Source organism: Nyctereutes procyonoides, unplaced genomic scaffold (assembly GCF_905146905.1).
Source record: "Nyctereutes procyonoides isolate TBG_1078 unplaced genomic scaffold, NYPRO_anot_genome, whole genome shotgun sequence".
NCBI lineage: Eukaryota > Metazoa > Chordata > Mammalia > Carnivora > Canidae > Nyctereutes > Nyctereutes procyonoides.
In genome coordinates this window covers 69,777,496-69,796,438 of record NW_026575126.1, presented here as the reverse complement: position 1 = coordinate 69,796,438, position 18,943 = coordinate 69,777,496, and the positions used below count along the sequence as shown (strand labels likewise).

At 46.8% G+C, this 18,943-nt stretch overlaps 1 protein-coding gene across 2 annotated transcripts in view; it reads right to left on the bottom strand.

Moving 5' to 3' along the window:
- The window catches only part of COL26A1 (collagen type XXVI alpha 1 chain), a 163,367-nt gene that overhangs the window by 100,529 nt on the left and 43,895 nt on the right, over window positions 1–18,943 (bottom strand). For both annotated transcript variants that reach the window (XM_055341299.1, XM_055341300.1), the window contains exon 2: window positions 15,183–15,305. In XM_055341299.1, the coding sequence (XP_055197274.1) occupies window positions 15,183–15,305 (123 nt within the window). The remainder of the gene's footprint in view (window positions 1–15,182; window positions 15,306–18,943) is intronic.

Here is an 18,943-nt window from a genome sequence, read left to right as displayed (position 1 = left end):
TGGAGCCCAGGACCACGGTGCAGGGGGGAGTCCTGTGGCGGAGGGGCCTGCAGCACAGACCAGCCCCCCCACCCTGCGGGGGTCCGCCTTGGTGAGCTGCTCAACCCACACGGGGCTGGCTGAGGAGGAGGGGCAGGAAGAAAGGCCGCATTTGAAGAAAGTACTGAGTCCAGGGCTTCGCCTGGCCTTGCAGGCAGCAGGCGACCCAACCAGAGGGGGAGGCTGGCTGGCAGGGGGCCGTCTGGCGGAGGGGAATGAAGGAGGCCGATGAAGCCCCCAAGAGTTCCAGCAAACCCCTCTGCTCGGCACATCTGGAAAAGGTTGGCTCTAATGCCATCAAAGAGCTCAGGGAGGGGCCAGGGAGACAGCGAGGGAGGGGCCAGGGAGACAGCGGGGCAGGGAAGCCAGGCCTAGGAAAACTTAACCCCCGACTCCCTGGGGCTTGGTCTTCCCAATCCGATCCAATCCGTCGGGCAGGTAGGGGGGGCCTGGCCTACCGCCTTCCTCAGCAGCCGGGGGGCTCAGGAGGCCAGGAGGACAGCATCCGTAATGCCAGACTGCTTGTTGCCCTGATCAAGGCACAGCCAGGGGTGTGATTTCCACCCCAAAGCCAGAGGAGGTGTAGTCTCATTCCCCAGAAAAGGAAACCGAGGCACAGATTGCAGAGGCCCAGCTGGTCCTCTCTGCCTTCCTAGGGGTGCAGAGCTGGTTCTCAGGCCTCTCACTGTGGAGCTGGCTGCAGAAGGCACCTGCCTGGCCCTCCCAGACTGTCTCCTCCCCCCACATCCCTCCCCTCCCACCGCACCCACCCCTTAGTGAAACGCCCTCATCCCCCAGATCTCTGCGCCAAGGTCACTACCCCAGGGAAACCCAGGACCAGGTTTCATATCAGGGACACGATGGCTGTGACTCTTTGACATTCCCTACCCCCAGCAGGTCCCCAGCCCCATCACACACAAGTTCTGGAAGGGAGGGGGCCATGTTCTTGCACACCAGTGCCTGCTCTTAGGTGCTCAGGCAGCTCCACACAAACAGCCAAACAGACCAAACATGGGATCTGAGAAAGCTGAGGCAGGGACTTCTAGAAGTGAGACCAGGCCCCGGGGTGGGACCTCTGGCGCTTTCTCCATGCCCGCTGCCTGCTGCCCAGGCTCCTCGCAGGGTCCTCCGGGCCTCGTGTTTGTAAACATTACAGATGTGTACCCCCAACACACACACACACACACACACACACACACACACACACACACTACAGAAATCCAATGTAGAAAAAAAAAAACAAACCCACCACACAATGGGAAAATCCATACAGGACACAGCTGTATTACAGTTCTGTTCTCCTGCAGCAAGACGAGGGAGGCATCCTTCAAGGAACCTCGGTGTGCAGGGCCTCAGACTGAGTCCTGGGAATAACGGGAGGAGGATGTGGCAGGCCTGACGCTGAGGCCCTCATGAGTTGGTAGGTCCTCTAAATCAGACCATGCCGGCATCACCGGGGTGAACCGACATGGGTGGTGGGAGCCCCGGCTCGCAGCCTTCCCCGCGGCTGCAGCTCAGTCAGGGCCCTCCCGTCCCCTCCCCTCTTGCTGCAGTTCCTGGGCTCCTGGACTCCGGGCTCCTCAGCAGCCCTCTGCCCTCCTCTCTCTCCACGACCATTCCTGACAGCTTACAGACAGCTTACAAATATGCTCCTGTATCCTCCATCTTCAAAGCAAACAAACAAAATCCCTTCCTTGACCCCATGCTCCTCCCAGCCCCACTCATGCTCCCTGCATGACAAGAACTTCTTGAAACTTCTCATCTCTTATTTTCCTCACTCTGCCCCTGCTGTCTGTCTTGGCCTTTGTCCCCGCCACTCCCCAAAACTGCACTTGCCGGGTTCCCAGCCACCCTGCCTTGCCAATTCTAATGGGCACTGAACCCTCATCCTACCAGGTTTCCCAGAGCATTTGGGAGACTCAGTCTCTCCCTCATCCCCTCCCTCCAAAACTCACTTCCTGGGACACCCAGTTCTCCCGATGCTCCTCCTGCCCTGGCTGCTCTCTTCCCATCTCCCTAGCCAGCCCCCTCCTCCTTAGCCTCTGAGGTTGGGGTGCCCAGACTGTGTGGGGTTCAGCACCCCTTCTCCATCTAGTCATCCCTAAGGCCACGTCCAGTCTCGCAGTTTCAAATGTGGGAAAAAATGGGGTTTCTCTTCCAGTTGATGGTGTGCCATGATTTAATTGGTTTGATTCTTAGGGATTGTTAAGATAATGTACTTCTTCCTGCCAATGGTATCTTAGAGTCCATGAAATGCAACATGCCCCGAGCCCTGGAATCTTCCTGGTACTCCAGACTTTTTCACTAACCTCTTACTCTTGCCCCTCCTCCCATGAATGCCCCCATAGGCATCTCCAACTTCACTTGGCCAAAACAGAGCTGTTGGTTTCCATCTCCGAGGGCTGACACCACTGGGCATCCCCAGGTTAATAAAGGACATGCCCACTTAGCCAGCCGCTCAAACCAAACATTTAGGATTATCCATGATCATTCCCTTGCCTTTCTGTGATTAGACTCTTGTCATTCCAGCTTCCAGACACTTGCTGAATTCACCTGGGAAGTGTCTCCCCACTTCCCAGCTAGCATCCATCCCCATGTGAGCCACCAATACCTTGCACCTGCCTGTGCCCACTGTTCCCACTGTTTTGCAAAACCTAAACCAGTCCATCTCAGGAACCTCCAAAAAGGAGAGAAAAAGTATTCAAAGGCAGCAGAAGGAGGACAAAGTAAGAGATAAGAGCAGAGATAAGAGATAAGAGCAGGTGAGACCTGGGTGGCTGAGCATCTGCCTTCAGCTAAGGGCGTGAACCCAGGATCTGGGACCAAGTCCCACATCGGGCTCCCCATGGGGAGCCTGCTTCTCCCTCTACCTATGTCTCTGCCTCTCTCTGTGCTTCATAAATAAATAAATAAAATCTTAAAAAAAAAAAGAGCAGGTGAGAGCAGAAATCAATGAAATTGAAAAAACAACAGAGAAAAATGAATGAAACCAAAAGCTGGGTCTCAGAAAAGGCCAGTTATATGATGAAACTTTAGCAAGACTGACAAAGGGAAAAGAAGAAAACACACGAATTATTGATATCAGGAATGCAATAGATAATAGGACTATGCACATAAATTTAACAACTGAGAGGAAATGGACCAAGTCATTGAAAAACACAAATCATCCCAACTCACTCAATCTGAAATAGATCATTTGAATAGCCCCATAACTATTAAGGAAATTGAATTTGTAGCTTAAAAACTCCTTCAAAAGAATTCTCCAGCCCCAGATGTTTTTACTGGAGAATTTTTACCAAGCGTTTAAGAATTAATACCAATTCTACACAATCTCTTCCAGAAAAATGCAAGAAGAAGGAGCATATCCTAACTCATTTTATGACACCTTGATACCAAAGTCAGACAAAGACAGTAGAAAATGAGAAAACCACAGACCGATATCCATAATGAATATAGACATAAAAATCCTTAAACAAAATATTAGCAAGTAGAATCCAGCAGGATATTTCTAAAAATTATATACCATGGCCAACTGAATTTTATTCCAAGGATGCCATGTTGGTTCAATATTCCAAAATCAATCAATGCAATCACTATATTAACAGGCTAAAGAAAGAACATCACAAAATCATGTCAACCAGGGTGGAAAAAAAATATTGACAAACATCGGGCCCATGATAAAACCCTCAGAAAAATAGTAATAGAGGGAACTCAGTCGGCTTGATCAGAAACATCCAAGAAATCCTTACAGTTAACATTATACTTACTGGTGAAATGCCCCCATCCACCCCCCCACCCCCGCCCCCATGACCAGAACAAAGCGTTCTTTCTGCTTTTCTCCGCTCTTACTCAATGAGCGCTAGTAATTCTGGCTAGAGAAAAGGTAAGGTGAGGAAATGACACATACAGATCAGAAATGAGGCAAGACCATCTCTACAGATGACATGATTGTCCTTGGGGAAAAAAAAAAGAAACAACAACAATGTCAAGGTATCTAGAGAAAAATGCCCAGAACTAACACATGAGTTCAACAAAATCAGAGGATACAAGATAAACACACACCAAAAAATCTGCACTTCTATATACTAGCAACGAACACAGGGACATTGGAACTGGAAAGTCAATTTTACCAATTTTACCAAAAAGTATTACTTACAATCACTCCAAAAGGGGGAGGGGAGAGAACAGGGTATATATGCTAAAAGCTATAAGAAATCAATGAAAGATTAAATAAATCAAAAAAGATCCAAATAGGGGCACCTGGGTGGCTCAGTGGTTGAGCATCTGCCTTTGGCTCATGATTTCATGGTCATGATCTCATGGTCCTGGGATTGAGTCCTGCACGGGGCTCCCCTCAGAGAGCCTGCTTCTCCCTCTGCCGATGTCTCTGCCTCTCTCTCTCTCTTTCTCTGTGTCTCTCAAAAATAAATAAAAAAAAATCTTTTTTTAAAAAGATCCAAATAAATGGAGAAATACATGATATTCCTCAATTGGAAGACTCCACACATAGTAAAGATCAATTCTCTCAAAGTGGATTTGAAGGTTTAATGTAATTCCTGCAAAAATCTCATTGAGATTTTTGGTGGCTATAGATAGGATTATCCTAAAATTTCTATGAAAACACAAAGGAACTAAAGCAGCTAAACTAATTTTGAAGAGGAAGAATAAAGTAGGGGAAAAAAATCAGTCTATCCAATTTCAAGACTTATGGTTTCAGCAAGCAAGACCAAGTGGTATTGGCAGAACCATAGATTCATGTATCAATGGAAGAGAACAAAGTACCTATCAGACCAACACAAATATGCTCAAATGGCTCATGACACACATGCAAAAGCAGTTCAAGAAAGCAAGGATGGGCTTTTCAGCAATGATGCTGGAGCAATCAGATAGCCACAGACCAACAAAAAAGAGAACCTTGCCTTAAACACCACACCTTGGGCAAACATTAACTCAAAAGGGATCATAGACTTAAATGTCAAACACAAAACTGTAAAACACAGGAGAAAATCTTCAGCTGCACTCCCAACTTTTACCCAGAGAAATGAAAATCCAAATTCATGCAAAGACCTAAAGGTACCCGAATGTTGGTGACAGTTTTATTCAGAATAGCCCCAAACCGGAAACAATCCAGATGTCTTTTAACAGTTAAATGGCTAGACTGTAGGACATCCGCCCCGTGGAATACTACTCAGCTATAAAAAGAATGAATTGTTCGTACAGCCGGGATGACTCTCCAGATAATCGTGATGAAGAAGAACCACTCCCGAAAGGCTACCTACAGTGTGATTCCATTCTTGAAATGACAAAACTTTAAAAGTATAGAACAAATGAGTGGTTCCCAGGGTTTTGGGAGGGCTTGGTGGCAGGAGGAAAGTGGGTGTAGCTTCGGAAAACCAGTATATGGGGTCCTGGGGTACAGAAAATACTCTCTATCCTCACTGTATTGTTGTCAAAAGCTCGATACTCCAGTTGTGACATATTGTATAGTTTGGCCAGATGTCAGCCTCAGAAGGAACAGAGTGACCAGGATATGGGATCCAAAAAAGAGAACACATGGAATCTTTCTGTATTATTTCTTACAACTGTGTGTGAATCGACAATGCTCTCAAAAAAGCTAAGCAAACAGAAACATAAATCAGATCATTTCTCATCTCTACTTAAAACTCTCATCTCTACTTAAAACTTCCCAATACACTGACATGAAATCCAAACTTTGGCCATGGAGTCTCTGCCTACACTCTCCTCCTCACCTGCTCTGCTTCTGGACACTGACTGCCTCTCTGTTCCTTCATCTAGGACTTCCCTGCCTCAGGGCCTTTGCACCAACTATCCTCACCTGATCAACATAGGGAGGCTCTATCTCCTCACTCTTGCTCAGCATCAACATCATCCTTTCAGTGTCCCTCTCATGCCTGCTCTAAAGTGGCCCAAAGTCATCCCCAATTACATCACCCCATCTTAATTTCCTACACTCATTATGGGGCGATATTTTTTTCTCATTTTCATATGTACATGAATATAAACTCCATGAGGAAGAGGACTTGGTCTTACTCTCCATCATATTCCTCTCTGGCACATAGTGGTAGGGTTCTCCGTGAATATTTACAGAAAGGGTGGCATTAGCAAATAAACACAAGCACAGAGGTGGAGCTCCTAGGGGAGAGGGCAGGGGCACATGCCAGACCCCAAGTGCATTCTGAATAAGCCTCAAAGTTTTCACAACCACCCTCTCCCTTCCCTCACCTGCACACGTTTGTCATAAAAATGTCATCAGGATGTAATGAGATAATGTGCTGACTTCAGAGCCTTCTGCCAAGAGAGGCCTCACCAAGGATTATATCCATGCTGATCCCCAAATCTAACTATGCAGAAATTCTGCAATTCTGAAATTCGCTTCTCCCCAGATCTGGCCTGGGGTAGGCAGCAGGAGGATGCTGGCACAGGTGCCCCCACCCTCGGGAAGCAAAGCCGCTCCTGCACTCTCTAGCCAGCCACTCCTCATCCGCCTGACATCTGTGTCTTCTCAGAGCCGTACCAAGGCACTGGGGTTTATCACAGTCAGGCACTGGCTAGACACACCTTAGCACTGGCCCTGAATGCTGGAAGCAATCCCAGGTGGCAGGCCCTGTCATCATTTTTATAAATGAAGCAAGGGAGACCCCAACCACCACCCCTTCTCTTCCTACCCCGCTCTCACTGCACACACTGTGTGCAGACGCACCCCACACCACCCAGTTCTGGCCACACCAGCAACTCCCACAAAGAGCCACCCTGGCCAGCCCTGGGGTTCGGGGTGTGCCCACCATGCACAGTCCCCCAGATTCAGGAGTGAGGCTAGTGCAGACCCAGAAGCCCTCAGGGCTATTTAGCCAGGTACCCAAAGAATGGTACAGAAGAGGAGCTTAGGCTCCAGAAGGACACATCACCCTGGCCACACAGACTCCCTCCCTGCGAGGAAGAGTATGGCTGGAGGAAGGGCCAGGGCAAGGGTTCCTCTCTCCTGGGTAGAAGGCCAGGTATCCCAGGAACTCTGCTCTGTGGCCCAGGGGGTGGGGGCAGGCAGGCTCCTGCTCATGCCCCGTCCTGCTCCACAGGCTGCAAAGGCAAAAAACAAAACAAACAAACAAAACAAAACAGAAACAAAAAACCGAAACCTGGAAGCTTCTATATAAATGCGGGGGTTGGGGCAGCCCGGGTGGCTCAGCAGTTTGGCGCTGCCTTCAGCCCAGGGCCTGACCCTGGAGACCTGGGATCGAGTCCCATGTCGGGCTCCCTGCATGGAGCCTGCTTCTCCCTCTGCCTGTGTCTCTGCCTCTCTCTCTCTCTCTCTCTCTGTGTCTCTCATGAATAAATAAATAAAATCTTTTTAAAAATTTTAAAATAAAAATAAAAAAGAATAAATGTGGGGGTTGAAATATGGCAAGACACACTGGGCAGCCAGGACTATAAGCAAACCCAGGCACAAGGCAGCTAGGGGAGCTCAGCTAGAGTTTGCCACCCTAACCCCGAACGCCAAGTTCGGAGGGTGCCCAGGCTTGCATGGCCCACTAGGGGCTGCCTCCAAGGTGGCGGTGGCCATGGGGGTGGGGACGGCAAGATACCCAGGATCTGCTTCAGAGAAGCAGGTCAGCCATGGCCCAGCCTCAGCCTTCATTCCCAGAACACTTCTTACAAGCCTGCCTCACATCATCCTCCAACAGCCCCCCAGAGAAGGCTTCTACCACTGCCACTTTAGAGTCAGGGACATCTAGATGCAGAGGACAAATCCTGACCAGTGAGACATCCAGGGAAGCTTCAGGAGGGTTCTGGAAAAGGCAGCACCCTCTGTGAGGAGAACACAATGCCACCTCCTCTTTCCTGTTTGTTTGGGACACTGTTGTTAATGTCCGGAGCTGCTGCCGCCCTTCTGTGACCTTGAAGGACAACACAGCAGACACACGGGAGCTGGCTGAGAGTGAAATCAAAGGAGCCCAAGATCTTGAGAATCTTACTGGTTCAGCTCGGAAGCATTTCTCCCAAACTGTGTTCCCATACTGAAGCCTCTCTTGGTAATGTCATCCAACGCTTTCAGCCCACAGAACTGGGACACTTGGGGAAGAGGCACTTGAGGCACAGTGCTCCCAGGCACCTCCCAAGCTCCTCCTACCCAGAGGGTCTGCTCAGAAAAAGCCCAGCTCACAGACTTGCAGCAGACAGACTCTTCAGAAGTCTGTAAAATTTTAAATTATACTAAAACACACACAGAGAGACACACACACACACTACAAAACATAATAACTGCAGTGGGACAGGGTTACACAATCTTGAGCTTTTTCATACCTCACTAAATGCCCCTCACAGAGCACCCCTGCTCAGGGAAGCCCACAGGTCCAGGGGTGAGGTCCCCACCCCATCTTCACCTCAGGGCACTTTGCTCTTGCACGGCAGTGATGACACATATGAATATGTGCCTGCTTCTTTTTTTTTTTAAAGATTTTATTTATTTACTCGTGAGAAACACATAGAGAGAGGCAGAGACATAGGCAGAGGGAGAAGCAGGCTCCCTGCGGGAGGCCCAATGCAAGACTTGATCCCAGGACCCTGCGATCACATCCTGAGCCAAAGGCAGACGCTCAACCACTGAACCACCGAGGCGTTCCCCTGTACCTGCTTCCGTCATGGTTTGACTAATAATGCCCCTGCTGCCACCACCACCACCACCACCACCGGATCATCAGCAATCTGAGTTGGGGCCTGGTCTGGGTTCTTGCAGAGGGCAGGAGGCCTCCACAGAGCATGTATACAGGAGGAGGTCAACATGTATTTATTTGGGGGAGTAAGGGAGCTGGGCCGTGAAAGTTCAGGAGCATCCCTATAGGGCCTGTTTGATGGGCCAGAGTTAAACCTAACCCAATCCCTATAACTATCCTTATGACCTTGGGCAAGTCACTTTGCTGTCTGAGCTTCAGTCTCCTGGTGGCAAGTTTGTGGGTCAGTTTATAAGCCAAGGACTTTCCTCCACAATGAAGGGCATTCATTATTCATGGTTCATGGTCATGCACACGCTGTGCATGAATCCAAAGGGTTCTGACCTCTTTGGTCTCGTTTCTTCCTCCTGATACTGAACCATCAATTCAGTAGTATCTCTTGAGCTCTGAAGGCCAGGCACAGAGGCCACGGAAGGGAGGGAGACAGTTCTTGCCCTCCTTTAGCCCCCGGGCTGGCAGGCAGAGAAGCCCGTGACAGACGTGATGTTGCACAAGGGGCCAGTGTGAAAATGAAGCAGGATAAGGAAGGGGCTGGAAAGTGACAGGGTGTCAGGGAGGAAAGACAGAGTCTCCAAGCCAGCAAAGGCCACATGGCCAGAGCCCAAAGAGCAGGGCAACTTGTGGAGGGTCACAGGGTCAGGAGGGGAACAGGGTCCATGTCACATGAGACTCTGATCAACTTGGAGAGGGGTATAGACTTTTACTGCAAGAGAAATGGAAGCTCCTGGAAGGTTGGGAGCAGGGCAGTGCCATCATTTGATAGAGGAAATGGAGGGGATGGTGGGGGTGGGGCGCGGGATGGAGAGACCAGCAAGCAGCTACTACAAATACAGGGCCTTTTATATGCGAAGCCAGCAAAACTAGGACTCAGGATGAGCGTACACATGGTGCCCCCTGTCACTGGGGAGCTGGTGACAGTGCTAAGCCCCACTGTCCTTCCTCTCAGGCCATAGACAGAGGGGCTACACCCCAACCATAACTCAGATAGGAATTACTGGAGAGAGAGAGAGAGAGAAAGTACATTAAACCTTCATTCCTGAACAAATAATAGCAATTTAAGCAGCAATGATAATTGAGACCAGAAATACGGAATTCCTCTAAAGAATGAGCATTAAGTCTTTCTCAATAAAGGGAAGGCTCACGACAAATGCGTGTCCACTGTGACAGAACATTCTGTTCTGAGCGCCTAAGGCCAAGGAGAGGGAAAGAACTCTCTGAAGGCCTGTAAACACCCACACTGAGGACAAGACTCTGATGCTTCTGAAACAGTGTTCAGCTCATTGCCGCAGTCCCAAAGCAAAGCGCAGTTGTGAGAAGCGGTGATCATCTGAAACTTGTTCAGTTGAGGTCAGCGGTTCAGTAGTTAGCTTGTTCGGCTTTTCTTAAACGTGCCTTACTGTGTTTAGAAAATATAAAAGGCTCAACTTGTAACTTTGACATTAGGAAAGCCAGCCCTCTTCCCAAGGATTTTTTAGCTAAAGGAATCCTGACAGTTCATTTGCTAAACCCAAAGCAATATAATGGTGTGTGTGTGTGTGTGTGTGTGTGTGTGTGTGTGTGTGTGTTGGGGGAGGGGTCTGCACACTGTCTTGCTTCCACCCTGGTAGCTGCCTGGGGGGATGTACCCAACACATAGGATTGTGGCTCAAGTTCAATTTGGCTGCAATCTGTAGAGAAAAAATAGAAGCACACGACTCTTCACGTTTCTTTCTCAACTCTGAAGACAAGTATTTGCTTGCTGACATCAAAATACCCTGTCTTGAAAAGAACCATTTCCAAGTTTGACTTCCCCATGCAAAAAAGCAAGATGGTAGCATTCAAACTGAGGCAGGTGTAGCCTTGCTTCTCAATGGCCTACATTCAAGGGACGGCTACCATGTTTGAAGAGCGGGACAGCCACTCCTCACAGTCTACCCTGTCGGGGCCACCTACAGACGAGACTCCTAAGACCCTTCTCTCAGAAGATGCTTCTAGGATCAGGAGGTGGCGACCTGGTCATCAGAGGCTTCCTGCTGATGAGTAAGGCAGGAAGGCCTGGGAACTCAGCTCCTGGGGGCACAGGGGAAGGAAAGAGAGACTGGGATCTCTCTGCCTTCTGCTGAACAGGAAGGGGGGGTCAGCATCTTTGTCTTCATTTACAGATCCACTGGCCATCCCTCCAGCACAGGAGTGAAGAGCAGATCTCTCTCTTAAAATTTAAAAAATGGACATATCCATTTCCTTAGCCATTCCCCTTACAGAAGGAATCACTGTCAATACACTTGTATACAGTGTGGACACTGTATTATTAAAACATTATGAAAATTTAGAGGTACAGTGTGGGTGGCACAGTTAAGCGTCTGGCTCTTGCTTTCGGCTCAGATCATGATCTCAGGTCATGAGATCAAGCCCCAAATTGGGTTCCAGGCTCAGCAGAATCTGCTTGAAGTTCTCACTCCCTCTCCTTCTGTCCCCCTTCCTCGTGCTCTCACTTGCTTTCTCTCTCTCTAAAATAAATAAATATATCTTTTAAAAATTATGAAAATTTTAAAGAATTAGGAAACTAGAAAATCATCATTTGCCAAGCACCACCATAGTAATTATTGCAGGCAGAATCATCCATGGAGAGGCTAAGATTAGGGGGTGGAAAGAGGATGAGAAACAAGATATTTGTACAGACTCAGAATACCTCTCCACAAGATACCTGTAGATGACAAAGGGAAATGTAATTACTCAACAGTGAGGAAATCTGCCAAACACCCCCCCTCCGCCCATAACCAAGTGATTGACCTTAACGTCACCAGGAAGGAGGTCCACTGATTTGATGGACCCCTTAACAGGATGCCCTGAGAAAGGCACAGCATCACTTTGACAGTCTCCCTCCTGAAAATGCACTATCTCAGTCAAATTAAGGAAACATCAGGCCAACCCAAACTAAGGAACATCTGCAAAATAACTGGCCGGTCTGTTGAAAAGTATCAAGGTCATGAAAGACAAAGACTGAGAAACTGCCCCAGATTTGGGGGAAACTACAGAGATGGGACAATTTAAATGCAAAATGGGGGGGGGTGGATAGAAAGAGGGTATTATGGGACAGGTGGCAAAATCTGAATAAGATCTACACTTAATTTATAGTATTATATCATCATTAATTTTCTGGCTTAGAGAATTATACTATGGTTATAAAAGATTACTGATTGGGCAGCATGGGTGGCTCAGCAGTTTAGCGCCGCCTTCAGCCCAGGGTGTGATCCTGGAGACCTGGGATCAAGTCCCACATTGGGCTCCCTGCATGGAGCCTGCTTCTCCCTCTGCCTGTGTCTCTGCCTCTCTCCTTTTGTGTCTCTCATGAATAAATAAATAAAATCTTTTTTAAAAAAAAAGATTGCTATGAACTAAATGTTTCTATTTCACCCTAAATTTGTATGTTGAAGCCTAATCGATGGGCAGCATTAGGAGGCAGGCGTTTGGGAGGTGCTTAAGTCATGAGCCTAAGGGTGGAGCCCTCATGAATGGAGTTGGTCTCATAAAAGAGACCCCACAGAGCTCCCTCTACCCTCTGCCATGTGGTCCTCACTGGACACCAAACCTGCCAGCACCTCGATCCTGGAATTCCCAGCCTCCAGAAATTTAAGAAATAAATTGTTGTTTAAGCCACCCAGTCTGTGGTAGTGTGTTATGGCAGCCCCAGTTGACCAAGACAGGGAAGCTGAGTGAAATAAAAGATCTATAGAAATTCTGCTTATTATTTTTTTGCAACATTTCTGAAAATTGAAAATTATTCCAAAATAATGTTTTTTTAAAAAAACTGTAAAAATGTTAAAATATATATATAAAGCGATATATATAATGATATAATAATGATATATATAATTATATATATAATGTTATATATAATGTGTATATATATTATATATATATATATATATATATATATATATATATATATATATATAATGATGCTGATTGAAGCATACATAGCCTATAATAGTTAAAACTAGGAAACCACTGGGGCACCTCGGGGGCTGAGTCAGTTAAGCCTCTTGATTTTGGCTCAGATCATGATCTCAGAGTTATGAGATCGAGCCCTGAGTCGGGCTCTGCGCTTTGCGCAGAATCTGCTTGGGATTCTCTCTCCCTCTCCCTCTGCCCTTCCCCTGCTCTAATGCATGCTCTCTCTCTTGCTCTTTCTTTCTCAAATAAATAAATAAAATATTAAAAAAACAAACAAACTAGGAAACCACTTAAATATCCATCAATTGAGGACATGAGGAATCATCGATGATCCTCTCCTTCAATGGAACGCTGCATAGCCATTAAAAATGAGGTGGCCATTTGCTTCAACGTGGATGGAACTGGAGGGTATTATGCTGAATGAAGTAAGTCAATTGGAGAAGGACAAACAGTGTATGTTCTCATTCATTTGGGGAATATGAATAATAGTGAAAGGGAATATAAGGGAAGGGAGAAGAAATGTGTGAGAAATATCAGAAAGGGAGACAGAACATAGAGACTCCTAACTCTGGGAAACGAACTAGGGGTGGTGGAAGGGGAGAAGGGCGGGGGGTGGGGGTGAATGGGTGACGGGCACTGAGGGGGACACTTGACGGGATGAGCACTGGGTGTTATTCTGTATGTTGGTAAATTGAACACCAATAAAAATTAATTTATAAAAAAAATGAGGTGGCTCTTCAGAAATGATTGCAAAATATTTTTGTGGAGGGAAGCAAGTTGCAGAACAAAAGAACATCATCCGGTCTTTGTTTACAAAAATATATATATATGGCTCCTGGGTGCCTGAGTCGGTTAAGCGTCCACCCTTGGCTCAGGTCATGATCTCGGGGTCCTGGGATGGAGTCCCACATGGGGCTCCCTGCTCAGTGGAGGATCTGCTTCTCCCTCTCCCTCTGCCTCTCCCCCAGCTTGCGCTCTCTCTCTCTCATTCTCTCTGTCAAATAAAGAAGTAAAATCTTAAAAAAAGAAAAGAAGATACATATATAAGAGGATGTATAAGAGGAGAAAAGGGTCTGGAATAACACACTGTTAATATTAATAATGAGATTATGTAGGTGCAAGTAGAAGAAGGGAGAATGCTCATCTTCCACCCTATTCAGTTCTGTAACATTTGGACTGGGGCGGGGAGGGGGGGTGGACAGCGAGTATATACCACTTTCTTCATAATAATAATGAAAGATAGAATGAAATTTTAGAAAACAAACAGGCCACTCCTTCCCCTGACTGGCTCTGCAGCCTGCTGCCCAGGACCGGAATCATGGATCCCAGCTCCACATGCAAGCTGATTCTGAGTTGGCTGCATGTGAGCCCTGCAGGGGGCAGCACTGTGTCCGCACAAGACCCGACTCCTGGGCTCAGTCTCTCCATCCTTGGTAATGAAAACATACCCAATTCATCATGACTCCTGTGATGGTTAATTTTGTGTCTACTTGGCTAGGCCAGCATACCCAGATACTTGGTCAAACATAAATGGATGTTGCTGAGAGTTTTTTTAATTGATATCATTGACATACTATATTAGCTCCAGGTGTACAGCATAGTGATTTGACAATTATATCCATGACAAAATGCTCACTGTGGCACGTGTAGTTACCATCTGGCACCATACAAGGTTAAATATTATTGACTATATTCCCTCTGCTGTACTTTTCACCCCGTGTGGCTGTTGTGTCGCTGGAAGTCTACCTCTTACTCTCCCTTCACCTATCTGGCCTGCCCCCACTCCTCTCTGTCAGCCACCAATTTGTTCTCTGTATTTATAGGTCTGTTTCTGTATTTCGTTTGTTCATTTGGGAAGGGATTTGGAATTTGAGAAAGGTGGTCCCAGGCAGAGAGGGGGAAGGGTCTTTGAGGCAGAAACTCAGGGTTGGTCAGGTGTGGAGAGAGAGTAAACGAGGCTGGAGCTGGAGCACAGACTGGAAGGAAAGAGGACTAGGAAACAGGTGAGGTGGGGTGTCAGAGACCTTGAATTCAGATTTCTCCCAGTGGATGCTGAGTAGCTGCCTGAGGGATGTGGGTGGGGGCTGGTGAGAGGGGCGGGGCCAAGAGGGGTGGAGCTGTGAGGACAGGGTGAGAGGGGTGGGGCTAGGGAGGCGGGGCCAGGAGGGGCGGGGCTATGAGGTGGGGCCATGAGAGGGAGTCCCTTCTCCCCACTTGCTGTCTATGGTGCTCTTCTCCTCATCAAACTCCCACTCGATTGTGAGGTTCTTTCAGGGTGGGGAGCATGTCCCTTTCATCTTGCCCACACATATCCCCATGCTCTGTACACAGAAGGTGCTCCATAAATGCAAGCTCCGCTTGTTTCCAAGCGTCAACCCGCCTCCCGAGCAGCATGTGTTGAGGTTGGATTCACCCAAGGGGCCAGAAAGGAAGGGCAGAGCCGGCTAGCCCCACAGCCTTTACCTCACGAGGTTCGCACAGGGCCCGGGCCACCGGCAGCTCTGGTACACACGCTGGACCACTGTCTCTGAGCCATTCTGCACCTGGCAGGACACTGTCCGCGTGACGGTGTGATGGCACCAGTGCCTGTGGGGAAAGCAACAGTCATGTCAGCCTATTCTTGAGGCGCTGCTGCAAGTCAAGGAGAGGTCCCTCCTCAAGGTGCAGGGTGGGAGGGGAGAGCTCATTCTCCTGGGTAAGGGGTCCATTAACATCCTCAGTCCAGGCATAAGAGGAACAGAGAGTACCCACACCTCTTGACCACCAAGTCCAGGAATCCATCATTTCAGCCACCAAACCCTCGTAATGAACCCTGCCCATTGAGAAATCCCACTCTGGTGAAGAAGCCTAAAAAGGAAATGATTACAATCCACAGGAACACCAGGCCATAGGTGCAACCAAAGGATGCACACAGGGAACTATGCAAACAGAGCAAGGCACCCAACCTGAATCCCAAGAAAGGCCAACCACCTGGATACTGAAAGATAGGAGTCAGCCCATGGCAAGTGCAATCACATGCGACCCAAAGGCTGGAGGAAGGGGAGCCAGGAGAAAGGAAGTGGCATGGTACCTGCCAGGCTAGATGAGGGTCTTATCATCAAGTCAGTGGAAAGCCACTGAAGGACTCTGACCAGGGTAATGACCCAATGGGTCCGAGTTTAGAATTTCTCTGATGCAGTGTGAGAAGTGTGGAAGCCTGAACTGGGGCATGGCAGTGGGGGGCAGAGGACATATGCAAACAATATGGTGATTGAATCCAGATGGTAGACAAACACAGGCTCCCACTGACCCCCATCCCCCCAATCCTAGAAATTTAAAAACTAAAGATAAGTCCCTGTTGTGACATCAGCAAGATGGCGAGACAGAGGTCCCCCACTCATATATCCCCTCAGTAACAATGATTTGGCAGCCATCCATGGATGAAAATGCCTTTGTGGGAGATGTGGGATTTCTGTAAACCATACATCTTATAAGGGGTTAATATCTGAAACATACAAGAAACTCTAAAGTCAATAGCCAAAAGACAAATAATCTGATTTTAAAATGGCCAAAGGAGCTGAATTGACATTTTTCTAAAGAAGACATACAGATAGCCAAAAGTATATGAAAAGGTACTCAACATCACTCGTCATCAGGAAAATGCAAATCAAAATGAGATACCACCTCACACTTGTTAGGATAGCTATTATCAAAAGGACATGAGACAATAAGTGTTGGTGAAGGTGTGGAGAAAAAGGAACTCTGGTACATTCTTGGTCCCAGTGTACACCGATACAGCCATAATGGTAGGTTCCTGAAGAAATTAAAAATGGAGCTACTGTATGATCCAGGAATCTCACTTCTGGGTATATATCCAAAGAAATAATATCAAAATCTAGAAAAGATGTCTGCACTCCCATATTCATTGCAGAATTACAACAGTCAAGATGGAAACAACCAAAGTGCACACCCATGAATGGATGGACAAAGAAAATGTAGAAAATACATACACAGAGAGAGACACACACACATGATGGAATATTATTCAGCAACAAAAAAGAAGGAAATCCTACCATTTGCAACAACGTGGATGAACCTGAAGGACATTCTGCTAAGTAGATAAGCCAGACACAGAGAGACAAATACCATATGATCTCATTTGTGTGTGGAATCCAAAGCCATCCAACTCATAGAACTAGAGAGTAGAAGAGGGGTTGCCAAGAATACAAATGTCCAGTTATAAAACAAATAAGTAGTGGGGATCTAACATACAGGTTAGAGCTATATGTATGTATATTATTATATGTATATCATATGTATAATCATGTGGTGATTATAGTTAATAATATCATATTGCATACTTGAAATTTGCTAAGAGAGTTGCTCTTAAGTGTTCTTACAACAAAACAAACAAAGAAACAATGGTAACTATGTGAGGTGATAAATGTGTTAACAATCTGTAGTAATCATTTCACAATGTATATTAAGTCATCACATTGTATACTTTTGGGGAAAAAAGCATAATGTACAACGTAAATATGCACTTCTTAAATTTGTTGATAACTCAGTAAAGCAGAAAATGTAAGTATATAAAAATAAAAATCAGATCCTAATAGCACTGGAAAACAAGAAGCAGTGGACCAGAAATTTTGAGGAGTGCTTGAGAGACTGGAAGTAGGCAGAACTAAGTTGAAAGAGGAAAGCCCAACCCAAAACACACAGGGAAGATTCCAGATTGGTGCTAAATGTGGGTGCAACTAGGGAGCAAGTGATATGGCTACTGGGTTAGGGGAGGGACCCAGAGTGACTGTCAGAGGACCATAGTACATGGAGTCAGACAGATAGGACCTGTATTCCTACTCCTACTGTGTCAAGAATTAGGCATTGGATTCACCTGCCTTGAGACATGTGTGGTTGGAGAGAGTGCCTCAAAAGCTGATGACCTCCAGGAGAAACTGGGACTCTCTCAAGTTTATACAGCCAAATTATTTTTTTTTAAGACTTATGTATTTACTTGAGAGAGAGAGAGAGCACGCAGGGGGAGGATCAGAAGAAGAGGAAGAGAGAGGCAGAGAAGCAGACTTCCCGCTGAGGTTGAGCATGGAGCTCAACAAGGGGCTCAAACTCAGGATCCTGAGATCATGACCTGAGTCAAAAGCAAAAGTTGGAAGCTCAACCAACTGTGCCACCCAGGCACCCCTATACAACTGAATTCTTGCACACTCCTTCTCTACCCTTCATCTATAGTACCAACCGTCCAAGAGTCAAAGCAGCCATAAATAGTAAAGCAAAGACGAGCTAGTGGAAACCCCCAAATACCAAGAATTTCAAATTATTCGAGAAAAAAAGGCCAACACCATGAACGAAAGGCACCAACTCAACAGACAATAAATCACACCTCAGGAAGAGACAATAAAGCAAACTGATGAAGACAGTTTCTTAAAACATAATTAATGTCCCCAAAGAGATAAGAGAATTGTGCACTTGTAAAAAAACATTATGAAATGGAAAAAATGAGATCTATTGGAAATGAAATGTATGACTATAAAAACCAAAAGCACAACAGATGGGCTGAAAAATCAGAATGGACACTAGAGAGTGAGCAGATGAGCAGGAAATCCAAGCCATGAACTTTTCAAGGATGCACTACAGGGGAAAAGGAGGTGGGAAATGTTGGGGGGAAAGGTGATAGACCCAGAGGACAGACCATGTGCTGACAGGTGTCCATTAGTAGCTCTGGAATAGGGGATCAGAGAGAGCCAAGGAAAGTACATACTTGAAGAAACAGTAAAAAGAGAGTTCGAGAAAGACGTGATTTCTTAATCCAAAAGAGCCCACCAAGTGCTAAGCAAGGTGAACACAGACAGACATATGGTGATGAAATGTCAGAACCCTCAGGATGGAGACAAAACACCAAAAGCCGTAGAAAGGAAAGTAACACAGATTACCTACAATAAACTGAAATTAGAGTTCTTAGCAGCAGCACCAGAATCATCAAGAAACACAGTGTTTTCAAATTTCAAATATCAACCACCCAGAATTCCATGCCCAGGCAAGCTCTCTTTCAAAGGCAAAGCCAAGATAAAGACATTTTCAGGGCTGCCTGGATGGTTTAGTTGGTTAAGCATCTGACTCTTGGTTTCAGCTCAGGTCATGATTCATGGGTTGTGGGACTGAGCCCCAAGTTGGGCTCTGGGCTCAGTGGGGAGCCTGCTTGAGGATTCTCGCCCTCCTCCCAAATAAAT